The sequence below is a fragment of the Scheffersomyces coipomensis genome (assembly GCF_036884675.1).
Source record: "Scheffersomyces coipomensis strain NRRL Y-17651 chromosome Unknown DFJ63scaffold_3, whole genome shotgun sequence".
Lineage (NCBI taxonomy): Eukaryota > Fungi > Ascomycota > Pichiomycetes > Serinales > Debaryomycetaceae > Scheffersomyces > Scheffersomyces coipomensis.
The window spans coordinates 1635814-1662533 of NW_027042894.1; the positions used below are offsets into that span (position 1 = coordinate 1635814).

General features: G+C 31.7%; 14 protein-coding genes across 14 annotated transcripts; 3 read left to right on the plus strand and 11 right to left on the minus strand. All coding sequences in view use genetic code 12, as the record gives it.

Moving 5' to 3' along the window:
- Window positions 1-343: 343 nt before the first annotated feature.
- On the plus strand, window positions 344-2131 carry DFJ63DRAFT_312893 (uncharacterized protein; the record flags this gene model as incomplete). Its single annotated transcript, XM_064906067.1, has 1 exon — window positions 344-2131. One exon carries the CDS (start codon window positions 344-346, stop codon window positions 2129-2131), a length of 1788 nt encoding a protein of 595 aa, XP_064762910.1.
- Window positions 2132-2398: 267 nt separating this feature from the next.
- Window positions 2399-3469, minus strand: DFJ63DRAFT_312894 (transcription initiation factor IIB; the record flags this gene model as incomplete). Its single annotated transcript, XM_064906068.1, has 1 exon — window positions 2399-3469. The coding sequence occupies one exon, from the start codon at window positions 3467-3469 to the stop codon at window positions 2399-2401; it is 1071 nt and encodes a 356-aa protein (XP_064762911.1).
- Window positions 3470-4016: 547 nt separating this feature from the next.
- On the minus strand, window positions 4017-5015 carry DFJ63DRAFT_312895 (putative transcription initiation factor IIB; the record flags this gene model as incomplete). Its single annotated transcript, XM_064906069.1, has 1 exon — window positions 4017-5015. The coding sequence occupies one exon, from the start codon at window positions 5013-5015 to the stop codon at window positions 4017-4019; it is 999 nt and encodes a 332-aa protein (XP_064762912.1).
- Window positions 5016-5457: 442 nt separating this feature from the next.
- DFJ63DRAFT_312896 (putative transcription initiation factor IIB) lies at window positions 5458-6468 on the minus strand (the record flags this gene model as incomplete). The annotated part of the gene is made up of 1 exon (XM_064906070.1): window positions 5458-6468. The coding sequence occupies one exon, from the start codon at window positions 6466-6468 to the stop codon at window positions 5458-5460; it is 1011 nt and encodes a 336-aa protein (XP_064762913.1).
- A 177-nt stretch (window positions 6469-6645) lies between these two features.
- Window positions 6646-8878, minus strand: FGR3 (Fgr3p). The gene has a single exon (XM_064903328.1). The coding sequence runs from the start codon at window positions 8626-8628 to the stop codon at window positions 6823-6825; it is 1806 nt and encodes a 601-aa protein (XP_064762914.1). The 5' UTR covers window positions 8629-8878; the 3' UTR covers window positions 6646-6822.
- A 249-nt stretch (window positions 8879-9127) lies between these two features.
- DFJ63DRAFT_335115 (uncharacterized protein) lies at window positions 9128-9583 on the minus strand (the record flags this gene model as incomplete). The annotated part of the gene is made up of 1 exon (XM_064908160.1): window positions 9128-9583. The coding sequence occupies one exon, from the start codon at window positions 9581-9583 to the stop codon at window positions 9128-9130; it is 456 nt and encodes a 151-aa protein (XP_064762915.1).
- A 392-nt stretch (window positions 9584-9975) lies between these two features.
- Window positions 9976-11023, minus strand: YFH1 (ferroxidase). The gene has a single exon (XM_064903334.1). It carries the CDS (start codon window positions 10893-10895, stop codon window positions 10368-10370), a length of 528 nt encoding a protein of 175 aa, XP_064762916.1. The 5' UTR covers window positions 10896-11023; the 3' UTR covers window positions 9976-10367.
- Window positions 11024-11150: 127 nt separating this feature from the next.
- On the plus strand, window positions 11151-11648 carry DFJ63DRAFT_312900 (uncharacterized protein; the record flags this gene model as incomplete). Its single annotated transcript, XM_064906071.1, has 1 exon — window positions 11151-11648. The coding sequence occupies one exon, from the start codon at window positions 11151-11153 to the stop codon at window positions 11646-11648; it is 498 nt and encodes a 165-aa protein (XP_064762917.1).
- Window positions 11649-12113: 465 nt separating this feature from the next.
- Window positions 12114-14395, plus strand: DFJ63DRAFT_125691 (uncharacterized protein). Its single transcript, XM_064903327.1, has one exon. The coding sequence runs from the start codon at window positions 12579-12581 to the stop codon at window positions 14322-14324; it is 1746 nt and encodes a 581-aa protein (XP_064762918.1). The 5' UTR covers window positions 12114-12578; the 3' UTR covers window positions 14325-14395.
- A 71-nt stretch (window positions 14396-14466) lies between these two features.
- On the minus strand, window positions 14467-16284 carry DFJ63DRAFT_312902 (uncharacterized protein; the record flags this gene model as incomplete). Its single annotated transcript, XM_064906072.1, has 1 exon — window positions 14467-16284. The coding sequence occupies one exon, from the start codon at window positions 16282-16284 to the stop codon at window positions 14467-14469; it is 1818 nt and encodes a 605-aa protein (XP_064762919.1).
- Window positions 16285-16464: 180 nt separating this feature from the next.
- Window positions 16465-18837, minus strand: DFJ63DRAFT_125689 (uncharacterized protein). The gene has a single exon (XM_064903326.1). It carries the CDS (start codon window positions 18559-18561, stop codon window positions 16645-16647), a length of 1917 nt encoding a protein of 638 aa, XP_064762920.1. The 5' UTR covers window positions 18562-18837; the 3' UTR covers window positions 16465-16644.
- VAC7 (Vac7p) lies at window positions 18824-22333 on the minus strand. Its single transcript, XM_064908727.1, has one exon. The coding sequence runs from the start codon at window positions 21993-21995 to the stop codon at window positions 18903-18905; it is 3093 nt and encodes a 1030-aa protein (XP_064762921.1). The 5' UTR covers window positions 21996-22333; the 3' UTR covers window positions 18824-18902.
- Window positions 22217-25122, minus strand: BAS1 (Myb-related transcription factor BAS1). Its single transcript, XM_064903325.1, has one exon. It carries the CDS (start codon window positions 24883-24885, stop codon window positions 22612-22614), a length of 2274 nt encoding a protein of 757 aa, XP_064762922.1. The 5' UTR covers window positions 24886-25122; the 3' UTR covers window positions 22217-22611.
- Window positions 25123-26582, minus strand: DFJ63DRAFT_125686 (methylenetetrahydrofolate dehydrogenase (NAD(+))). The gene has a single exon (XM_064903324.1). It carries the CDS (start codon window positions 26356-26358, stop codon window positions 25360-25362), a length of 999 nt encoding a protein of 332 aa, XP_064762923.1. The 5' UTR covers window positions 26359-26582; the 3' UTR covers window positions 25123-25359.
- Between the last annotated feature and the right edge of the window lie 138 nt (window positions 26583-26720).

Genomic DNA, 26720 nt, shown 5'->3' on the forward strand with positions numbered 1-26720 from the left:
ATATGTATATGCCATGAATAACAACTTGCGGAAAGGTTAAAATAACCAAAAATCAAATTCTTGGTATGTTTTCTAACTTTACCTTTCCAGATTCAATCCAATATGGATCAATTAATTTTTCTTTCTCTTTACATTACTCTGTAGGATGTTTTAATAGTACCATCCCTCACTATCTAAAGGTCGCGCACATCAAATTGCAAAAGCAACCCGATTTGGAATGACTTTTTGCATAACAGACTTTTAAAGGTGGATCCAAGCTTCAAAATTTATTCAAGATATTTTCTCTCCTGGAATCCAGAAATAGTTGTATCACATCTTGCTAACTAAGAGAAGTTGAGTGAAAATGAGTGATATAAGTATATCATTCTATGATGATACTTACATTGAAACCTTTTTTAACAAAATATTCCCCAAGTTTCCTTATGATTTAATTGTTAATATTCTCCAGTTTTTGTCTATTCCAGAAATTCTTGTTTTACAATCATTGATAGAAGACAATTATGTTAAAAGAATAAGAATAAATCAAATTAAAAAACATAGATTGTCGATTATTTGTGATTCTATTGATTTTGACGAGGAAATAGATAAAAAATTTCTTCAAATAAAACAAATGTTTCAAACGATTGTACGACTTACTAAAAGTGATCCTCATAATATCATTCCAGTTGATATTACTTTTTTCTGTGAATCAATGGTGATTGATTGTTTAGATGATTGGTTAGATAATGCAACCAATTTTGATATCGTTCTAATACTTTACAGATGCCACTGTTTTGAGCTACAGAACTATAAAAAATCATCTATGATAACTAAAATTTACGTAGAACATTCTGCTTGTGAATCTAGTCAAGATTTTAGATTAGACTTTTCCATTTATTCAAATTTAAAAGAAATCGAATACTGTTGTGGTTACTTAAAGAGCTTGAATTTAGATTCATCATTTGAGACATTAACCAGTCTAGCTATACCTGACATATATAGTCAAGAATATTTATCAAGATTTATCAATTTGAAACATCTCAAGATTGAGTTCCAAGAGGATTTTCACATTAAAAAATTGCCTAGAAATATTCTAACTTTATGGTTAGAAGGCCTCTATGTAAATAGTGATATCATAATTCAGTCAAGTGATGATTGGCCCAAAAATTTAAATTCACTTAGTATAATTATGGGAGCTAATTTTCGACTGGAATCTATAAGTCTGTATAAATTACCATCAAATTTAGAAAGTCTAACCATAAATAGTGTTGAAGTAAGCAATATTTTCCCCGAATTTCCAAGTTTGTTAAGAGATCTTGAACTTCAGAGTCATTCCAAGAATCCTTTATATTTCTCTAGTATTCTTGAAATGGGTTATCGTAAACTCGTTCTAGATGGTTTTATTCCAGTCGATGATTCGATTAGTTCTTTAAAAGTAGCCCAAGGGTTGGAAGAGTTGCTGTTCGTTTTTCCCAGTTGTTCATTTTCATTAGATTCCATTGATTTTGAAGGTGCAAAATCAACATTACGGTCTTTGTCTTTAGCCTTCAAAAACTACCAATGTTCTTTTACAAGAGTCAATTTTGGTGAATTTCTGAAATTAAAATCTATTAAACTAGAAGGTTGTAACATAGAATTAGAAAATTTGATATTACCAACATGTCTAAATGAGTTGGAGATCGAATTCGACCATTTCACATCTATAGATGATAATTGTCCTTTATTTTCCAATCCATATATTTATTCCAGATTACAATCTCTAAAATTTTCTTCATGTCAGGTTGGTTTTATTTCGCCCAACGTAAGTTTACCAATAAATCTAAGGACTCTTTTTATTCCACACTGCAATGATGTCCGCTTTCTTTCTAATGTTATCAATCATACATCTTTAAATCACTTCGGGATTTGGAAATTAACAAGTTTTGAAATTTTTGATGACCTTGAAATTTTCAACACAGAAGGTTCTTCAAACTTTACGACAAACATCAACAAGTTAGAGTTCGAGATTTATTGTACACCATTCACAGACTCTATCATAGAAAATTTCTATAACCAAATTGAATCTACCTTCAGAAAGAAAATTGCAAACAGGAAAGTTTGTGAAAAATTACGATCATACCAAATCCTTGATTTAGTTCCAAAATTTGATTGATAAATGCCTATTCTCTTTATATTAGGCAAACAGAAACTACTGCTAGAAAGGACACTTACTAAATGTAGATAAATCATAAAGTAATCATTATGCTAATCATTAAGCATATTTAAAATAGTAAACACTATATTGATACTATATCTACTTATATACCTATTGAAATAAATAAACAATACAAGTCAAAAAATAAAAAACTATAAAAAATCTGTACCCAAATATGTATATGCCATGAATAATAACTTGCGGAAAGGTTAAAATAACCAAAAATCAACTTCTTGGTATGTTTTCTAACTTTACCTTTCCAGATTCAATCCAATATGGATCAATTAATTTTTCTTTCTCTTCATACATTACTCTGTATGATGTTTTAATAGTACCATCACTCACTCCAGTCTTATCACTAATTTTGGCTGGTGGCAAGTATACACCAAAGACCAAAGCTGCCATATATATAACAGTTGCAGCAATTGTAGTAGGAGATCTACCTGCCAACACTCCAACCTCTTTGCAACGTCTTGCTATATGTTCAGCACCATTTGTAACTTGAGTATTTAAACCCAAATGAGAACAAAATCTTCTGATTAAATCAGCAGCTGAAGTTTGTGTAGTTTGTTCATTATCTTGAATCATATAAGATGCATTAGGATTAGAAGCATTCTTTTCTTGCATCACCGTCTTCATAATTTTAAACACTTTACCAATTTCCTTACGAGGAACGTTTGTCAAGGCCCAAATTTCTTTAAAGGATCTAGCAACTTTTGCCTTACGACATCCAATAAAAATAGAAGCAGCCATAATGGACTCTTGTGATTTCCCTCTTAACGATTTCTCGTCATATACTAACTTATAAACTTCTTTGGCACCATCTTGAACAATCTTAGGTAATTGATAACCATCACACATTTGAGATATCTTTGCATATGCGGCTGCAAGTGCATTATCTTTCTTATCAACTAATGACTTGGATTGTGCACGGTTCAAATCTCTACCAGTTCTACCTGCTTCTGGCGAGAAAGAGATGGCTGTGGATAAATCCTCGGTATCAAATAATGGATTACCTGCATCTCCTACACGACTTGGATCATCTCCATTTTGATCATCATTGCTGAATGTTCTCCATTCAGATCTAGTGTCGACAATACGATCACTAAGCACCAACCCACAACTCCCACAGACGATATCCCCTTCGCTGAATCTTTCGATTAGATCGGGAGGAAATATTTTACATTCTGGACAAGTTAAAGTAACATTAAGGTTTGGTCCTAAGAATGGTTGAGCTTCATCATCAGAAACCTTTGAACTTGGAGGTACAACAGCAGTACTAGTAGCTGTTGACATGGTAATTGATGGATTCGACTTGTATAGGCTTGAAATTGATAGATTACTCAACTCTATGATAGGTAAACACAAATTAGTAATCGAAATAAATATAATTTGAAATCAGTTGTGTTTAGACCACAAGATATGAACAAAATCGCAAAGCAGTTATACCAGATATATTTGAAAACCAATAACCTCTATGACCAATAGCTACAATACTCGAATTAACGGTACAGTAGTAGATAGATGGAGAAAGTTCTGAAGAAACAAGTTTCTATACATTCAAAATCAATTTTAGAATTTTTTTCATATCGGGGTTGGTTAAATATTTAAGTGAATAGTCGTGTGCATTGGTCAAAATGATGATAATTTTTATTTTGCATGACGCTACCAATATTAATCCGACTTTCTATTACTAATTATAAATAGCTATTAAATTAAGAATAGTTCTATTTATGCATAATTATGCTACACTATACACACAGCATACTTAGCACTGAGGATTATATGTTCTCTTCTGCAACAAACAAAGGCTCTTAGACTTGTATTTATAAGATGTGCCACTTTAAACCAGATCATCATGGACAAACCAATTAGGATCAGTTAACTTGTCTTGTTCAGCTTTTATTATTTTATAAGCAACTTTAAGAGTACCTTGTCCAATCGCACTCTTTATGCATATCGATTGTATTGGCGTACCAGCTTGGTATACCAACGTTGCCATATATATCCCAGCACCTGCAATTGTATTTGGAGATCTTCCTGTCAAAATATCTTCCTCTTTGCATCGTTGAGCTATATATTCAGCAGCAATCGTGACTTTATTGTTTAATCCCAACGAAGAACAAATTCTTCTAATTAAATCAGTTAATGAAGTTTGAGAGTTATTAGCTGCTTCTTCAAGGTAGAAATTAGAATGGGGATCAGAATTGACCTTGTGCTGAACTATTTTAGAAACAATTTTCACCATCTTTCCTATATCTTCAGCTTTAATACTTGTCAATGCTGAGATTTCTCCAAAATTTCTAGACATATTAGCTTTGCGACATCCTATAAATACTGAAGCTGCCATAATGGACTCTTGTGATTTCCCTCTTAACGATTTCTCGTCATATACTAACTTATAAACTTCTTTGGCACCATCTTGAACAATCTTAGGTAATTGATAACCATCACACATTTGAGATATCTTTGCATATGCGGCTGCAAGTGCATTATCTTTCTTATCAACTAATGACTTGGATTGTGCACGGTTCAAATCTCTACCAGTTCTACCTGCTTCTGGCGAGAAAGAGATGGCTGTGGATAAATCCTCGGTATCAAATAATGGATTACCCGCATCTCCCACACGACTTGGATCATCTCCATTTTGATCATCATTGCTGAATGTTCTCCATTCAGATCTAGTGTCGACAATACGATCACTAAGCACCAACCCACAACTCCCACAGACGATATCCCCTTCGCTGAATCTTTCGATTAGATCGGGAGGAAATGTTTTACAGTCTGGACAAATGATCCTAACATTAAGGTTTGGTCCTGACAAACCATTATTATTCGACATAGCAGTTGAGGAATTAGATTTGTATAAGTGTGGAATTGATAGATTAGGATATTATATGACAAAGGAACCTTGTAATCAAACTAATAATTGAAATCAGTTGTATTTAACCTACAATACAGGTATAAAATCGAAAATAGGTTATACCAAATATATTGAAAACCTATAAACTCTATGAACCAACAGCCACAATACTCGAATTAACGGTACAGTAGTAGATAGATGGAGAGAATCTCTGAAGAAACAAGCTTCTATAATTCCAAATCTAATTTTAGAATTCATTTCTTATCAAGCCAATTGCAATAGTCGTGTATTTAGGCCAAAACAATGAAAAACGCTACCATTATAATTTTATTACTACAAATGCAATTATAAGGATTATTCAGTAATATATGTGTATTATTATGGTACTCTATAAATTCAGACTTGATAATTAAGGCTGAAACTAAGACTTAACTAACCAATTTGAATCTATTAACTTATCTTCTTCAGCTTTTATTATTGTGCAAGCTGATTTGATAGCACCAGGTCCAATACCACCTTTGAGGCATAATGATTGCATTGGGATACGAACTTGGTATACCACTGTGGCCATATAGATAGAAGCACCTGCAATTGTATTTGGAGATCTTCCTGTCAAAATATCTTCCTCTTTGCATCTTTGAGCAATATGTTCAGCAGCAATCGTGACTTTATTGTTTAGCCCCAAAGAAGAACAAATTCTTCTAATTAAATCAGTTAATGAGGTTTGAGAATTATTAGTTGTTTCTTCAGGGTAACAATTATTGTAAGGATCAGAATCAGTCTTGTTTTGCATTATTTTGGAAATGATTTTATAAACTTTTCCAATGTCTTTAGATTGAACATTTGTCAATGCAGAGATTTCCTTGAATGTTCTAGACATGTTAGCTTTACGACATCCAAGGAAGATAGAAGAAGCAATAACAGCATCTTGTGATTTACCTCTTAAGGAATTATCATCACAAACAAGTTGATAAACTTCTTTAGCACTGTCATGAACAACTCTTGGTAACTGATATCCGTCACAATAGGCTGAAATTTTGGTAAAAGCAGCAGCTAATGCACTGTCTTTTTTACCATTTAACCTATCTTGTGCGTGCATTAATTCTTTCCCTTTTCTACCAATAGTAGCATTATAAGAGATTGAAGTAGATAAAGCAGTAGTTTCAAATGAATTACCAACATAACCTACTCTATTAGGATCAACGTCAGAATCAGTATCATTAGCAAAAGTTCTCCATTCAGCTCTTGTATCAACAATTCCTTCTTGGATTGCAAAACCACAATCACCACAGACACAAAAACCTTCACTAGTATCAACCAAGTTTGGAGGTGATACTTTGCAATCTTTGCAAATCAAATGGACACTTAAGTTTGGTTTGAATGGTTGGATTTGGGTTTTGTGAGTTGAAGCATTCTGAAAGTTGTAGTCCATTTCTGTTTCGACTGACAATAGTTAATTATCAGATGATATAACAGATGGAGTGATAGCTAACAGAACTATTTTGAAAAGAAAAACATGAAAATTGAAAATATCAAAAGCATGAAACTTTAATCATTTATCATCTGTGAAACGTAACATTTTTGATTTTTGGTATGTTTTAAGGAAGTTCTAAGATTGTAGCTGTAAACTTATATGGAAAAAATTTTGATCTGGAACCGCTAAAATTACCCCAAAAATTGCAAAACCAATTATTACTAATCGGGAAAGTATAAGTACATGAAATATAGGTCAGCTGTTTTAATTTTTTATATATTAAACATTCCTATAAACATCTATATGATCTTATTAGTCCAAAGTTACTGGATCATCAAAGCTTCCTTCACCCTTACCGGAAGAGTAATTGTCGCTTTTTTTGGCGCTTAGATTTGGTCGATATGCCGTAAAAATACCAATTGATAATAATTCATCATCTAAACCATCATCAAGCTCATTAAAGCTTTGAGTATATAGATCCTTGAGCGGTATATCTTCATTAAATTCTTGTGGTTGTCTCCTTTCAGTCTTAACATAATCTTGATTTTTATTAGTTTTGGATTTTGAAGATGACTTATGTTTACTTTTACTAGGAGTTACTTGCGCTTCTTCTTGATCATCATCATCATCAGATAGTATAATTATCTCTTCCTCGACTACTTCTGAACTTCCTCTTTTACTATAAGAATTACTATTAGAGTCATCTAATATTCGGTATAACCTCATTTCAAACAATTCAATTCTTTCTGTATCTTTCGGAGTAGACTTGACGAAATAATTATAACTATCACTAATGGATAGTTCTGGTAACGAGAATTTAGTATCACATAATGGACATTTAAATGGTTTATGAGGAGGGGGTGGAGGTGGAGGTGGTACTGGATGATAATAGGGATAAACTGTATTTGGAGGATGATTGACTCTAGTAGAGTACAGTTCGAAAGTATTTGTAGTTATAAATGGCAAGTATTGAGGCATTGGATTTTCAATCACTCGAACGTAATCAATGTTATTGTTATTATTAAAGTTTATATTATTATTGTAATTGAATTGATTATTATTTTGAGATTGGCCACGATTGGGCGGTACAGGATGATGCTGTCGTTGAACTTGTGGTGGAGTTGGTAATTGTAATGGGGTATTGGATGTGGTTGTGTTTGTGTTTGTGGTAGGAGTAGTATTGATCTTATTCTTATTAAGATTAGATTGTTCCTTTTTCATTAAAAAGTTCTTTCTTGATAAATCATGTTTTAAAACACTTTGAACTTGACTTGAGATTTTATTAAACAAGCAGAATGTTTCAAAATCGAAACATTCGAAATGTATACATGAACTAGATTTTACGGGTAGTTTAATCTTAGTTGCACTTAATGGATCCTTTAATGAAAATATTAATTTCTCCGCCACCATAATTTCATCTGGGTTTTGACTCTGTGTAGCATCATCAAAGGAGTTTAACTTGTTTAGCTCGTATTGTAGTATTGGAGCTATGTTTGACGGTACTGGTTTGTATCCGGACAATTCAGGACCCTGCAGTACTGGCTTTTTAACTGGAGATGATGGTAGTTGAGAAGGTATCTTTGTAGTTGATTGGGTTGAAGTGGCAATAGGTTTCGGATCAGTTGATGGAGTTGAGAGTGATACTTTGGAAGATAATGCTTTGTTGATTTGACTTTCCATTAAATACATTTCATCATCTGAAGAGAAAGGATCTTCCGAGATTTCATCAGCTTCTTCTTCATCTATATCCTTGGAAATCTTAGGGATGGAATTTTGATTATGTATCACCACTGTATCATCATCAGAATCATCATAATCGTTTCCCAAGTCCTCATTCTTATTATTATTTACATTGATTGTCTTTGGGGTTAGATTTGAATGATCATACTTCTGTAAATCTATATCTCTTAAATCAGTTGGAGTTTGACTTGACCGTACCAAACTATCGAATTCATTCTTTAGACTTATGAATTTAAGTATAGAAGGTTGTAATTTAATCGAAACTTTCAAGGATGGTATATTTTCTCTTTGAATCGTAACCAAATTAGTATCATTTATAGATGAAAGATCGGACTCTTGAGATGATGATGTTTGAGACGATCGTAATTTTCGTGACATTGTGATGGTTGTTTGTCTTCTTATAGTGGGTTGGTTATCATTAAAGTCTTTGGATCATTCTAATTATTAGTTCTGACTTTGTATAATTATCAGTAGCATAAATCTTAATAATCCAGATCCTCCTCCTCCCTATAATTTCTTTTTTTTTTAACCCATTTTTTTTTCAATTTCCCCTTTCGGAAGATTGTCATTTTTTATGTCGAAAATAAGTTTATGACAAAATTATGTCGCAACAAATACTACTACACAGTAAAGATTAATCAATTTAAGATATAAAGTATTTGTATTAGATAAAATAAAAGTAATAATATATAATATAGAAGTAGAATTAAAATATGGAGAATATATAAAATAATGCCGAATAATATGAAAGTTGTAAGTTTGTTTGAATTGAACTGAAAGACATTATCTTCATGAATTGTTTTTTTGGTAATAATCGTTATCGTTATCGTTATCGTAATCGTAATCGTAATTGTAAATAATAAGAAGGTGGATAGGATTAACATCTTCTACCCATACGACCCATTCTTCTACCCATCATCATACCACCACCCATCATTAATGGAGCACCCATCATCATTCTTCTTCTACCCATCATTGAACCCATTAAGAGACCAGCACCACCGGCAGCAATAGCAGTTCCCATATCGGAACCACCACGATGGTTGCATGATTGATGTTGATGATTGCATACAGATTGTTGTTGTTGTTGTTGTTGTTGTTGTTGAGCTGGTTGGGTGGTATAACTTTGTTGATCGTATCTTGGTGGGTTAGCAGATACTCTTGGAACTTCCCATTGAGATTCACCAGTAGCAGTATTGACATAATAGTAACATTGATATTCTTCATCCCATTGAGCTAACCAACCTTGGGGTAAACCTGGTGGAGGTGGACGAGATGGTCTTGATCTTGGACTTGAAGTTGAAGTTGAACTTGTCTTTGTTGATTGAGCCATGTTTGAGTTAATTGAGTTTGTAAGTGTAATTGTAAGTGTATAAGTTAATAAATATAATAATTATTTGATGATTTATAAAAGAGATTGTAACCCATAAATTGAAAACTTAAACGGAATATCATAACTATTTATATATCAACATAGATTTATCAAACGATGGTTGATGATTGATGGTTGATGGCTGAGATTATTACATCACCAATTTTGGTCAGATGATCACTTTCTTTTTTTGCAGTCAGAGAGATGACATGGCTGTGTGCAGGAAATTGTCAACTGTGCCTCTTTAAACTATGACTGTAATCAAAGTGACATAATTAACTTAATCATTGAAGTTTTATATTTAACTTTAAATTAGTATGGGGATAAATCATTCATAAATGATGGTTAAATGATGGTTGGTTGCAAGTAATGATATATCTTTTTTGATTCCGTAGTTCGTTCCGTCGTACATATCCGTATGAGTCTTAATTAGAGTTTTACTAAAGATCGACACATTTAAACTTTAACTATCATCTGACTAGTTTTTAGTAGTCGGCCCCCTTCGTATATAGTTGTTATTCATGATATTGTTCTTTCATTCTACATCTTCTCCTGTCAACTTTAAAGATGACATTGAAAATCATTCTCATTTTTTTTTGAAGTGACAGGAAAGACTGAGCCGCACCATTTCCTAAAACGGGGTTTGGTATAATATTCAATTCATTTAATTAACGTATATTCATTCACACAAACTATCAACAGGACTATGTACAATATTATGGATGATGTAGATGATAAACCTCTTCTATGCTTCAATTGCTTGAAACTCAAATTGAGTTTCTAATGCACTTGATATTTCATCTTGTAATAAATCAGTTAATGAAGTTTCATCTCTTAAAGTAACCCATCTACCACCAATTAAATCATAACGTTTTGGTCCACTTACAGGACTACTTAACCATATTTGTTTATTAGGAGGTTGTTTATTAATCACATAACTTCCATGAGGTGGTAAAGAAACTGTTAAAACTCCTTGATTCAATTCACTATCAATTTGAGGATATTGTTCACTTAATTCTTCTAATTCATCAGCTAAGGTTTCTAAATATTGATTACTGATTTGACTATATTGTTGATCCGTCAAATGATCAATCTTACTTTCGATATTCTCTCCTGCTGTATTTATATAACTATTGAATCTAATGGTTGTGATTGGTTTTGATGATAACTGTGGCATTGATCTAGTCAACACACCAGAACTGACCCAACGACCATTGAATAATGATTTCACACCTGGCGATGATGATATTCTCTTTCCCACACTTCTAAACATCTTGAAATGGACCTTTGATACTATAGTTACTCTTTCTAAACCTGAGTTGCTTACGTCAAATACCACGGACCGATGATTCAAAAAAAACCACTCAACTTTTTTTTTTTTTCACTCATGAAAAATAAAAAAATGACTTCACCAAATCAAATTTAATCAATATATAATCATCATAGATTGGTGTTTTAGAGATATATCAGTGCTGGTGAAAGATAAGTAAATATCTGTCATTGGATCAAAGAAGAAGTATATGCCGAGATGTTCTTTACTATACTATTCATTGCTGTCATATTCGTGGGTTTAGTAGTGGCATTGCCATACTTTTCCGGCTTAACTACTTTAGAAGTTGATAAAAAGACAAGACAACAACAAAAGAACTTGGAAAAGAAACAACAGCAGCAACAGCAACATCAACAACAAAGTTATGGGTACGTGCCACCTGATGAACAAAGACGTTTGGAAGAAGAACAAAAACAAGCTCATTCATTGAAAGCTAGAGCTTCGGCATTCAAAGATAAAATCAATGTTACATCAGAAGATATTCCTATTAAGATTAAATTGAATTCATTAAATAATCCAACTTCAACGTTAAGAAACAGACATAAAGAGAAATTGGATATTGACAACGATCCAAATAATTATGATTATGATTTAGATGAATTGATTGAAGAAGAAACTAATCAAGCTAAAGTAGATCAAGAAACTGAGTTTTATAAACATGAAACCATTGGAAAGGATAAAGAAGAAATGGTTTAATCATTTAGGTTACTATATAGAATATCATATACCTTACAGTACAGAACAGTATAATCTTTTTAATTGATAAAATTTTTCATAATTTGAATGTTAAATGAACATAACTTGTAGTAACAGATATCTATAAAACAAAGTGTTTCAAAGTCCACTTCTCATTGAACGAAATAGTAGTAATATCACTCTATTTCATGGTAATTGATACTTTAAAGTTTACTCTATATTGATTTTGGAATGTCTCCATACAAAATTGATAAATCGTACAAAGACCAATCTTGCAAAGACCAATTATTGTTCAACTTCTACTTCAAAAATGAAAAAGTGAAACAGAGAGAAAGATATGATGAACCCACGTACTTATTATTAACCATGGAGGTTGATAAGTATTCGGTCTTCCTTTAGTGACGCATTGAGATATGCAGCTTTAATGTCCATCTGACGAATTACTAACTATCGGCCTGGATCATGTTCATATTATTTAGGAATAGATATTAACTCTTCGGATATAACATCTTTTAGAGTTGAAGTTTTTAACTTCTTTTTTGATTGCAGTTTTCCATTATATATGGCTTGTTTGTAGGCTTTGGGTACTATTAATATAAAATATATTTAGGCTTTTCATAATACTAACCGTATTCTTATAGACTTCGTTGCTAAAGGATGCCCTACTTCCAGCTTTACGTGGCTATTTAGTTTTAATTTATAATATTTTATGTTATAACAACGATCAATGTAGTTGAATTGGAGTGAATATCTAATTTAACTCTCGCGCTACCACACTCTTTGACCACAAAAAAATTATTTTGGAATTAAAAGCTTTTGCAATAATCTATTTCACTATTGATTTTATAGCGGTTAACTAATATTCAGTTTTTATATTCATTATACTAGTTAAATATTCCTTATAGTTTGCTACAATAATACCTACTAATCATGAGTCACACCCTTAATCATCTTCTTGAAACTATAAGAATATTTTATATCACAATTTCCATTCAATTAAATCTAATTGAAAAGTATATTTATCTAATTTTACAAAGTTATTTAACATTTTGGAGTTCCCCCTGGTTGAATTTAATCAATTTCATCATCTTATTGTTGATTATTTGGATCATTTTAGATTATAATGGATTCCAACGTCCTGAACCTATTGAAAACATTATTCAAATTCCAGGTTATCCAATTGTGGGAAATTTATTTCAAATCTTATTAAATCCAGCTCAAACTTACCTTAGATGGTCTCAAGAATATAATACTCCAATTTTCCAAATTAGATTAGGTATAAAAAATGTGATTATTGTTAATTCATTTAAAGATGTTTATAGTTTATGGATAAAGCATTCTTGTGCAAATAATTCTCGTCCAACTTCATATACTTTCCATGGTATTGTTTCAAGTACACAAGGTTTTACAGTGGGTTCAACTCCAGCTGGTTCATCCTATAAAGTTAAAAAGAAGGTGATTGCTCAATATTTACATCATAAAGCTATTGATGAAGTGAAATGGTTGATTGATGATGAATCAAAATATATGATAAGAAAAGTTATTGGTAATAATTATGAAATTAGTGGTCCTCCCTCAAGTTATATGCATGGACATATGAGATCTGAATTAAGTGATATTGATCTAATGGAACCATTACAATTGTTTGATTTAAGAAGTTCAATCATATTAGCTTATGGGATTACTTTGGATTGTTATAATAATGATAAAGAATTTTCAGATGAAATAATTGATGTTGAAAATCAAATTATTCAATTAAGATCTCCAGTAGGAAATTTACAAGATTTCTTACCTATATTAAGATATTTACCATTCAAGAATAACTTAGCCGCTCAGTTAAGACAAAGGAGAGATAAATATATGAATAAGTTAATGTCGATATTAGAACTGAAATTAAAAGATGGTGATCCCACAGCTATTGAAAGTATTGTTGGTAGAATCAAATTAAATCAAGATTTAGTTCCTGTTAATGAAGAACAATTACATAGTATCTGTTTAACCTTAGTTAGTGCTGGTCTTGATAATACTCCCTTAAACTTTAATCACTTAATAGGTCATTTTTCACAACCAGGTTATGGTCAAGCTTTACAAGAGAAGGCTTATAATAAGATATTAGAATTAAGTAATAATGATTTATTATTAGCTTGGAATGAAGCTGTTGATACTAAATGTGATTATTTAATGGCATTGATCCATGAAAGTTTAAGATTCTTTACTGTTTTACCGTTAGCCTTGCCCAGAATTACTACCAAGCCAATCAATTATAATCAAGGAGAAATTATTATCCCTCCCAATACGATCTTATTTATGAATGCTTATGCTGCTAATCATGATCCAAAACAATTTGAAGATCCATACAAGTTTGAACCTGAAAGGTGGTTAGATCCTAATGGTAAACTTAAAATCACTAATGAATTATCTCATTTTGCCTTTGGCGCCGGTTCAAGAATGTGTTCAGGTAATGTATTAGCTATTCAAGGTATTTATACTTTAATGTGTCGAATGATATTATATTTTAAGATTAAACCACCTATTAAGGATTTAATGGAACTTGATCCATTTAAGAATAATCTGAATCCAAGAGCTACATCTTTTGAACCAAAGGTTTTCAAAATAAGATTGGAGCCAAGAAATCATATGGATCAAGATAAATTATATCAAAAGATAATGTCATAAGAGATACTTTATTTACAATCTTTTAATGAAAACATTAAAATCGTATGGATATATTTGTATAAATTTTTATATAGATAATAATAATACCTCCTTTATTCTTAACTTTAACTTATATATGGAAAGAAGTTTCAATCGAAGGAGACTACTGAGTTTCTGACTCCTCGTTGATAGCGAAATTTTGCTCTAAATCAATGGTGAACTGTTTATTATAAACTCTGTTTGGAATTTTCCTTCTGGTAATACTTTCAATATTGTCATAGAACAGGTCTATGATGGTCCTATTGAACAGGGTCTTTAAGCTGAATCTCAACCTATCGAAGTTTGAATTATTCTCTCTGTCGCCAAATTCATCAGAAAGTGTAACAATATAACTTTCATCATAAACTTTAGCTTTCATTAGAGACTTATTATTAAAAATCTTAATAAAGAGCTGTTTGGAATCAAAACATGGCATTGCAAGAGTTCTCAAGTTTATTGGTAATTTAATTCGGCAGCAAGTGTAGCCTTTTCTGCATAACAATTGTAGGTTTTGAAGATTGAAATACTTATGGGGATCTTTAAATAAAACAGTCATTTTATCTATCGATAACAGCTCATCTCTCACTTTCAACAGTTTTAAAGATATGGGGAGTTTTAGATTATGTAAACTAATCTTACAACCATCTAGTGTTATTTCTTCTAATGTAGAAAAATCTTCAAAATTCAAATTGTTAAAGGGAATATCATTTGCTATTCGTTCAATGTGTAGAGTCTTTAATGATGCTTTAGTATTATTGAAGATCAAGCCATCTAATAAAAATGGACAATATGGAATCGACCAATGGAATTCGCTTAATCCTTGTGGAAGAAATATCTCCATGTATGGTTCATTTAATGGTATGACTTTTATCTCAATTTTACGAAGTCCTTTGTGAAGTAGGTTATCCATACACTTTTCAGCGTAGTCAGACTTGATGATTAATTCGGTTATTGAATGTGGTAACTGTGGAAAATAAGTAGAATGTTCAGAGTTATATTCTATTTGAAAACTCTTCAAGGTTTCTGGCAAATTACTTCCAACATCTCCAAAAGCTCGATCAGAAATTAATAACGATAATGTTGTTAAACTGGGAGGCCAATCATCTTTTGATTCTATCTTTATTTCATTCCCATTATCTTCGAAGTCGATAAATAATGATATGATTGATCTGGGTAGCTTTTTTATATACAAGTCCTTTCCATAACAGATTGAAAGACTTTTTAAATTGGTAAATTTTGAAAGATCTTCATTATCAATTATGCTAGTTGTGGTTAAATCTGTCAATGTTTGGAATGATGAATCAAGACTTAACTTCTTCACATTGGATGAATAAGGAGTTTTCAAGGTTTCAAGCTTCAGATAATTTGAAATATCCAATTCAATATTACAAGGTTCTTGTATATCGATTCCAATCTCTTTTTTAAATGACATTTTGATAACATTACCTGCAAGTTGAAAACATTTAAACTTCTCAATTTCAATATACTTCAACAGGCCCAATTCTAATTCTAATACAATATTCTTTGCGTTTCCTAAAACATAATCTAATGTTTTTATTGGACATAAGCTACTTTCTGAAAAATCAAAGTTAATTTGGAAATTGTTATTTGAAATAGTTTTTGACAATTTAACAACTCTCTTTGTTAATTGATTAGTTTTGATAATTTCGTCATTGATTCTCATTTTGTCTTCGAAGTTCATAGGAAAAGTATCATGTGGGTATTTGATACACCATGGTAATTTGGTGATTTGTTTAATTCTGATTAACTTGACAAAATCATCATTAATCAAAGACTGCAAAAGGATTATTTTCGGTATAGGTAACAAGCTCAAGATTATAATCAATATATCATACGGAAATTTAGGAAAGCAATGCTTAAAGAACTTTAAAATATATTCATCATTATTGAATGAAAGTCTTCTTCTCTTCACTTGAGTCATCTTTCCCCTTGGTTTAACTATATATTTAGAAAGTAAAGTGTAGTAAAATGTAAAATTCTTTTATATAACTGGCTTGTAATTTATAGTGATGAAAATATATATTACGCTTAATTCTGACTAATTAATAAAATGTAATATGAAACTAGGATATCAAGTTTCAAGTATTATACATTTTATATAGATTACATATATATAGACATATATTGAGAATATTGGAGTTCCTTTTGAGTTTCATTATTAACCCAAAAATACACATTTATCAATTTAATTATCATGTATACATGTCTCTTTTATTGCAATATAGGCTGTTATGTACCCCCTATTTTTTTTGACTGCGAAAATCACTCTTCTAAAAGACTGCTAAACTAGAGTAAGATATAAACACGTATAATAATTATATTCACGAGTCTTGATCCTTTTTCCAAACACTGCCTCGATTTTATCATAAAACTTAGTTAACTCTATCTTGCTATAATTCATTTTCAAATGTAGATTTAACTGATTGAAATGTGTTGTCTTCTCTTTACCTGTTCTTCTTTTAGGAACAAATTCATCAAATATATTTAGATTAGACAAACATTTTTCTAAATTAAATGATGTCAAAGTTTTATGTTTGATAATATGTCTAAGAACTTGTTTGGTGCCATAATGTGGTAGTGATAATTTTTTTAGATTTGTAGGTAGATTGATTCTGGGAGATATGTAATCTACATCACAGCTTTTTAGCAATAGTACTTGCAAATGTGGATATCGATATGACTTGTTAAATAGAGGACTTGTGCTATCTATCGATTTAAAATGATTTTTCTTAATTATTAGCAACTTTAGATATGGAGGCAAAAAGAAAGAATTCAAATTGTCAATGTTACAACCACTTAAGTAAATCAAACTTAATTTCGAAAACTGACTAAAATCTAAATTTGAAAGCAGAAATTTGTAATCATTAATACTGATAGATAAGGTCTTTAGTGAGAGTTTGGCTCTTTCAAAACTAATTCTATCCATTGAAAAAAGACATTCCGTTACATAAAGTTTTAGCTTTTCTAGCTTGTATGAAACATGAATTTGGTTTTCAGATTGGCAAATTAGACCCAATGATCTTACGTCTATAGTCTGAAGTTGATTTGAAAATACTTCTTCAACACATATGTATCCATGAGAACCTTCATCGTGTGCAGAATAGTATTCTTCATATTCATCGGATTCTTCCTCGGATTCTTCATCTTCTTCATCTACATCATCAAAATATTCATCAGCAATATAATCAATTAAATTTGAACCATCGTCGTCAAAATTGAGGAATAATTCACTTAAATAATAACAAAATTGTGGTAGAGAATTTTCTATCTTGGTCAAATAATTAATTTCAAGTTTTACCAAGTAAGGTGGTAGTTTGTGTCTTACGGCATTGAATGCACTATCTGAAATAGTGAAAGATAACGATCTCAAATTTTGGGGCCAATCACTAGTTGAGTCAATGAAAATTTCACTGATCTCATAGAGTGGTATTAGATATAATGAAATGATATTTCTTGGTAATTTTCGAATATTCAAATTCTTTTGAAATTCAAGACAAAGAGTCTTTAAATTGATAAACTTAGCTAAATAATCTTCATGAAATATATCACGAATTGATAAAAAAGTTAAACTCTCAAACGATCCATCCAACCTTAAACTTCTTACGTTAATAAATTCTTGAACTTCAAATGTTTTTAAATTTGCATAGTTTGAAAAGTTCAAATCAACATAAGTTGGAAATCTTCTATCGACTAATGTCACAGTATCAATACTTATTCTTGTGACATTTGAAGACCCTTTATACCCTTCTAACTTTTTACATTGAGGATAATTTAATTCATCAAATTCTAGAGCGATGTCATAATTTTCTAACTTTCGTAATAACTCATTTATCGACCCAATTGGAAATTTATTAAAAAAATTGAAGTAAATAGGAACAATATTATCAGGATAAGATTTTATCAATGTCAAAATATCTTGGAAGATCTTTCTCCTTTTTCTTTCACTTATTCTAAACTCTTCTGGGGTAAAACCACTACAGCTGAAATGTTCTATATATAGTCTTCGTTTTGTAATTTGATTGATCTTGATCCTTTTGATGTATTCATCATTAACTAACGATTGGATTAAAAGTATTTTAGGAATGGTTAAATACAGTAAAGTTTGAACAATTAAGTCATAAGAGAACTTTGGGAATAATAGTTTATAAAATCTTGAAATGTATTCATCACTGTAAAATGATTCCTTTTGTTGTTTCATCTTGCTTTGACATTTTCAAAAGGTGATTCAAAAGTGTAAATTAAGTTGGAGGTCTTATAGATTTATATCTATCCGATCATTGTTATGCTTATATTGTCTTATGCTAAAAAGGTCCTTTCTGCTAATTATTATTTTCCCATTGGGATAATCAAAAGATTCTATATATGTACAATCATTTCTAGTCACAAGTATTATGTCTTGAAATCATGTATAATATCAAGTCTTGTAGTTGAGCAAAGTAATTTTGCATCCATAAATTATTCTCGCGTATAAAAATAAAAAATTTCGTTATATTCAAAATAGATGATAATATATATAATATGCTATATAAATAATATAACTTAATCAGATTTATCTTTCTCGTTATTTGCTTCATTAATATATGTGAATTGAGTTGGATCAATGAACCCAGTTTTATCAACAACCACAGATTTGGTATTCTTACCAATGGACATTGGTAAATTATATTTCAATAAACCTCTCACCACTAAATCGAATGGATTCTTACTAATGATTTCCCATTTCTTGGAATTATCAGGATCTGTTGAATTACCATCATCTTTATTTTTCTTTTCTTTATCTTTCTTGTTTGCTAATGCAAGAATATTAGTCAAGTTCTTACCTGGTGAGAATAATTTGATTTCTCCAGATTGATATATTGGGTCTCGATTGAAAAACCCACCTCTAAAACTCATAGGAGATTCTAAAGTAAGCACTGATCCTAATAAGACTGTGACGACATTACTTGCTAACAGTTCCATATCTTCTTGTTCAGCAACAAGAGAATCTGGTAAATATCCACTCTTGGCAAAAATATCCAATTCGACATCTTCAATGTCGACAGTAAACCAACCTGGATTGAAGGCTTGAACCACAATATTGAAGATTAATTCATCCTGACTCACTACTGCATTTTCAATCGAAGTGATGGAAACGTTAGTTAAATCCTTTGTGGTAGCTAATACAAATCCCATTATGAATCCAATTGATAAAATACTAACAATACTAATCAAAGTGTAAATGAATGATTTAATACAATTAACTCTGTAATTATCAAATTCACCAGATTGCTTTCTAGGTAAGAAGAAATGTTGACTACTGTATAAACCATTTTTACCATTATTTCTTCCTCCTCCTAAGTTAACTCTGAAATCTTCATTACCTTCTTCATCATATTCATCGAAATCATAATAATAATTAGGTTGGGATTGATCTTGATATGGGAAGGGATAAACTTCGTTATTAGGAGCATTAGGAGAAGCTGTTCCTCCATTATCTGGAACTAAAGGTTGACCGGTTGATAGATATCTTTTATTCTTTAATGTGGATGCTTCTTTCTTAGAACCGGGGAAATTCAAATTTAATGATCTATAATGGGGTAATCTATGTTGTTGAGGTTGATGTGGTTGATTCATTAATGGAGTGGTTTCATGTAAATTATTAGTACTACCATTATATGGAAATCTAATATTATTATCATAATAGATTAATTCATCATCAAAATCCTCAATATCAATATCATCAGGGATGATGCTATATCTTCTAGGTTGAGAACCTTTTTTATCGAATAATTTAGAAGTAGTAGATCTTAATTTTGAAGATGAAGTAGAAGATTTATAATTCTTTTTACTACCAGCTTTACTTGAAACAGATTGTGCAGCATTTGAAACCACAGATTGTTGAAGATGTTGTTGTTGAGATGATTGTTGCTGTGGTTGTGATTGAGATGGTTGAGATTGATGGGATTGTGGTTGAGGTTGGGTATGAATACCACTTGCATTAGTTAAAGTTGCATTGTTTGACTTTTGACCTGTGAAATAGTCACCATCGGTTGACATTTCATCATCGATCAAGTTCTCGTCATCATCATCAACTTCATTATAAGAAAAATTATCATCATTATATCCATCACTTATACTACGAGCAATTTGGGAATTAGTAGTACTTTGATATCTCTTGGTAGGAACGGCAATCTCATTAATAGGAGGACCGTCAATATATGGAGAATGATTATTAGATGATCTTTCACTAGGGAACTGATTTTTACCAGCAACATCATCATGAGAATAGGATGAAAATGATTGTTGACGTGCCACTGGTCTTTTATCTCTTGAACTGTTATTACCACTCAATACTCCAATACTTTCGATATAGTGATTACTACTAAATGAGTTTGTGATTGATGGAGGTCTATTAGATGGAGGTTGAAGTGGTTGGGTGGCTGTATTATTGATGGGAGATGCTTTTGGAACTTTATCTTCATTTTGATCTTGAGGAACGGTTAAAGCCGAAATTTGAACCGGATTAGTCATGATACTTCCATGAATACTATTTGTATCACCAAAATTCCCTGGGACATTAATATTTTCAAAATCATTCAGATTATTATTTTCATAAACAAAAGTTTCATCACTATCACTACTTTCAACTTCATCCACAGCAGTAGCTAATTTAGCAGCAAAGAAATCAGTTCTGGTAGATGGTTGTTTGGGAATCTTTTTCCGTTTAGCTTTAGCAGCATCCGGTTTCTTTTGAGTGGTTTGATTCGATTCACCAATCGGAAGTTCACTATTTTGAGAAACATTGGATATATTTGGATTGATATTACCTGATATGGAATGATTTAAATTCAAAGCTGAATTATTTGGATTTAATAATATGGGGGCTGAACTTGATGGAGGTTGAGGGGGTAATACATTTGCTGTACTAGATGGATTTATTATAGGTTTTGAAGTTCCTGTACTAGTAGTATTATTTTCATGAGCTTTATTGATGGTAGTATCTATAGTTTCCACATCATGACTACCAATATTGACGGATGATATATTATTAGGGAATATTGAAGTTTGAGGTGAAGTAGTTAAAGAATCTGATATTAAACTGACAGGAGTCTTTAAGGGTTCTCTTGAATTAATCACTTTTTGTTTTGCTTTTAAGGATTTATTGATATTATTAATGGTAGTTTTATTAAGGATGGCTTGAGATGGAGGTATAGTTGAAGAAGTTGCTGCTGGTACAGCGGGAGACGCTATTACCGATGGAGCATTACTTGAATTATTACTATTAGTTTGGGAAGCAACAGTGGCTGATGATGAGGTGATGATGGGTTCTGTTGGTACTGGAGTTTTGGTTTGTTCTTTAGATTCAGGAACAGGAGTAGGAACCAATATCTTCTTAGGAACCTTAAATACCACAGGATTAACCACTGGAATTGTATTATCGGTTGCTGGGGTTATATCATTTGATGGTGTTACACTTTTATTGCTATTAGGATTAATAGCAACATTCAAATCAATTGGTGCGGCTACATTGGTTGACGATGGATGAGTAGTATGCTTATCTGATGACGATGATGGAGTTGAAATAGATAGATTCTTGACATTCTTAGACGGACTAGAGCCTGATGGGCTCTCTTGGAAGTTGGTATCTGACATTATAACTTGTCTTGGTGGTACTATTGGATGACAGTGATGATCAGCAACAAAAGACGAGTTCACACCACTATAAATCCTGTTGTAATAATGCTAAATCAAATCAAAAAACGGGACAATCGAAAGCGGAGGAGTGACACATACAAGGTCAACAAGTATAAAGCGATGGGAGATGGATTGTGTTCTGTGATGAACAAGAATGAATAAGGTTAAACTGCTATCTATCGACTGTTTAAAATAGCTTTGGCTGCCTAATTTTTTCTTTTTATGGCTGTTTTTAAAAATTTAAATTTTGTGACACATTTTTAAAAATTTGGGATTTTTTTTTTTTTTGTTGTTTTTTTTTCGTCTGTTAGGAACTCGCATAATATCATTGTTTAACAGGAATACGAGTTTAAAGTGAACAATAACAGTTTCCATTGTATGGGCTTATAAGTTAGTTATGATAATTTTAATCAGGTTAGTACTGTAAGATGTAGTGGTGGGTAAACGTTATCATATGCATTAATTAAATAATTAGCTCGAGGCTTTGGCTTTGGGGTGTCGTCGTCTATGACTTCTCTATATACTTTGTATGTGTAGAGTATCAATATATAAAAAATTTGAATATATGTAGCTTCTAAGAAGGATTGAAAGGGATAATACCAAACCCTCCACCCCACGCATCATATACGGATCCAGGGGGAGGTGGATTCTGGTTTTGTGATGGTTGTCCTTCCGGTATAACTGACCCTTCTTTTGTATAAACATTATAGAATAAACCATAAGAATTGGCAATTTCTGGATCTATACCTTCAATTTCTTCTTCTTCGTCATCTTCAACTTCATCTTCTTCCTCCTCTTCATCCTCTTCATCTTGATCATCATCATCATTGTTGTTTCTTGCTTCAGCCGTATTCTCTCTCGAGTTATTACCACTAGCAAAATAATGTTGAGGATGGAATTGAGATGTTGATTTAACAACAGTCGAACTTTGTTGAAGTTGTGGTGGTTGTGATACTCTTTCAATAAGTTGTGGTCCTTGATTAGTAGGAACATCCGTCAAATTCCTCATTGTTTCCCAGAAATCTAATCCTTCTTCATCAGGTAAATCATATTTCGATTTTGATTTCTTATTAGTAGTAGTATGAAGAATATCTTCCGCATTTCTTTTCTTATTATTCTCTTCAGCAGCAGCAACCATCTCAACCGCTTGAGTCAATGGCGTTAGTGGATCCGCTTGTGGTGTCTTCTCTCGTATATGACTAATCGTTTGATTGTTATTATTATTCGTACTACTTCTCGATGCTTCATTTTGATTCAAAATCTTAAGTAAATCAGATTCCTTAGTTAGATTATTATCCATTTCAGAATAACTTCTAGATGATGATGATGTTTTTCTCACATTTGTCATACGTGTAGAACTATGATGATGGTGATGATGGTGGTGATGATGATGATGTTGAGTGTTACCTTCTGCAGCAGTAGTAGCAGCATCGTTGGTTCCCTTTGTACTAGTTGGTGGTGAAGTATTGGATACTAATTTTGGAACTTCTGTTAATGGAGGTAAATAATTAAAATGTTGGATTCTAGTTAATTGAGTTTCAGGTTCAGCATAGAATGCCAGATTAGTTTGAGGGCTACCTGATGCATTGCTACCAGGGCTTGGTTTATGGCCGGGATCGGCATTTCCAACAATATTCAATGGGGATGTACTTGATTGATAATTATATCCATCAGCAGGAAATTGAGGTTGAGGAGGAGAATAATGATGATGAATATGTTGATGGACGGTGATTTCTAAATCATTCTCTGATGCGTATGATATTAAACTCTTAACTAATTCTTGATTTCTAATAACTCCTCCATTCTCACTATCGAATAATCGATTATGAGGTAAATCTTCATTACCATCACTTAAAGTGTATCTCCATTCTACATGAGTATTAGCAGCGGGTGGGAACGTTATAGCACGTTTCATGGTTTCTTGTGGATGTGATGATGGTTTTGTTGTTTGAAATGATGAACGTGATGATTCTGGTTGTTGAATTGAATCTAAATCAGGATGATCGGGTCTAGATGAAGCTTTCAGTTTTTTCCGTTGAACAGTTTTATCACTCTTTGGTGATGAAGTTGATTTCTTAGTAACTGGTTTAGCTGATCCTGATGCTATATTTCCATTAGTTAACTCTTCTTGCTGTTTACCAATCACATCAATGATTTCAGTTTTACCATCAGTAGCAAATTGAACTTCTTGTTTAATTAAATCATTGGCTTTACCTCTTACTACATCAGTTAAAATCTTTCTCCATCTATTACGACAAGTCAATGAAGGTCTACCACTAATAGAAGTTGATATGGTCCTCCATTTGGTTCCATGTTCTTTAACGGCTCGAATCAATTGTAAATCTTCTTCTTGAGTCCATGGTTTTAAACGATCTTTAGTACTTGGATCCAATACTTCTAAATATCTCTTAGCACATTGATCATCAGTTCTACCTTCAATTACAGCAGATACTTTTTGCCATGATGGACCAAATTTAGCATATGCTTCTCTTAATCTATCATCTTCTTCATCAGACCATCTACCCTTTTTCAAATTAGGATCAAGAGAATTTGACCATCTTTTACGACAATCAGTTGATTTTCTAACCCCATCAGGAGATAAAATCTCAGCAATCTTATCCCATTGAACTTCTTCCACATCTAGTTGAGTATACTTATAAGGATAAGCTTCCTTAATGATATGAAGTAAATAAGCATCTTCTTCTTTGGTCCATGCCTTTCTTGATTCACGACGAAAGATTTGAAACCCAAGTGATTCAGTTATAGCTAATGCATCTATAGGCACAACTCTTTTCTTAGGACCTGAACTTGGTTTTGAACTGGTGGCAACTGTATTATCAGTATCCATATGGGTTGATATATGATTCTTCTTCTTTTTCTTTCTATAATAATAATGTACAATATATTGAAATAAAAATGTAGATCTATAGAGATGATGGTTAAAGAATATACACCCAGATTCTTCTATCTCTCTCTATATCGTGATACCCCTATCTATTATATATATATGATGATTTCTCCTTTGCCTGTTATAATTTTTTGATATTGAAAGTGTCTTTCCTTTAATTCCTGAAAGATGAATCCAATCCTGGAACTTGAATTGCAAAAAACACAATAATTTGCTGATTCACCAACTTGTAAGTTAGTAATTATAATTATCAAATACTGTTTAGTTATCTTTGGTAAGAGTCATTTCATCATGTCTCTTCTCACTCCTTTTTTGGAGAGAAAATTTTTTTGACTCCTTGGTAGACCTGTACATAAGGGCACACATACAAAGCTCTGAAAACAACAACAACAACAACAACAATAACAACAATATCTAATCATAACCTTCATTAACTTCCTTTTCTAATCTGATATTCTTATTATCAATTAATCTTAATAAGTTTCTTAATAACATTGAAATAGTAACTTTACCAATGGATGGAACGTATAAACCAGCTTTTAATTTAACATCTTCATTGAAATTCTTATGACTTGAAAAATTGATAACCACAGTACCATTAGATATATATTCTACTGGGAATTTATAATTATCACTAGGTACTCCAGTAATTATAACATCACATAAAGGTGCGACTTTCTCTAAAGTATACTCTTCTTTATTAAGATCAACCACTTTATGTCTATGGGCTGATAAATCATCACCTCTTGTAAATTGTTGAATATTATTTATATCTAAGGAGTAAACGGTAGCTCCATCATTGGCTAATAAAGCCGCTAATGGTCTTCCCACTATTTCAGATCGATTGACCACTAAGATCTTCTTCCCATATAATCTATTCCCATAATGTAAGATCTTATTATAGACACCTAAGTATTCCAAGATTTTAACCATTGCTAAAGGAGTACATGGTATAAGTGACTTTTGTTCATTAGTAGGAGCATCTAAGAATCTAACATTATGATATAAGTTTTGATAATAGATGAAATTTAATCCTTCCACATCTTTTTCTGGTGAAATCAATTGTTGTAAATATTGATCTTGATTATCACCAAACACAGGGAAATAAACCATGATACCATTGACATCATCATCATTGTTGGCTTTAATAAGGACTGATTCCAAATCATTCTTATTAATCTTGATTAATTCATAAGTGAAACCTAATGAATCACAAGTTTTAGCGGTCCAATTAGCATACATTTCAGCAGCTGGATCATCATTGGCCAAGAACCCAACCAATTTAGGCTTGAAAGTTAACTTATTCAAACCTGAAGTGACTTCTTCGATGAATGGTTTAGCGATTGTTGAAGCTAAAATGGTTCTACCGGCTGGTTTACCTTGAACAGGAATTGATGAAGTTTTGGAATCCATTATAAATTGTTGAAAAGTTAAATGGAAAATGTAAAGACAAAATTCAGGTTATGAATAGGGTCAACTTAAAAGATGAATAGATAAAAGTATAGATGTGTATATCCAAAAATATAATAAGTTCAACAATTAATTGAAAGAAGAACAATTGATAATGTTTAAATATAATTTAGTGTTGCATCCATCATCTCCCATCTCATTCTCACACTCACCCATTGAGAGAAGTCAAAATTTAAATTTTTGGTGCTAGCGCGAAAGTTCCCCATACTTTTTTAAAAAAAGTTTGATTGCAATTTAATTGCAAAAATAACTCTGAATCAAAAACGCAACACGAATCAAAATTACTGCTAAAACCTCTTGGAATG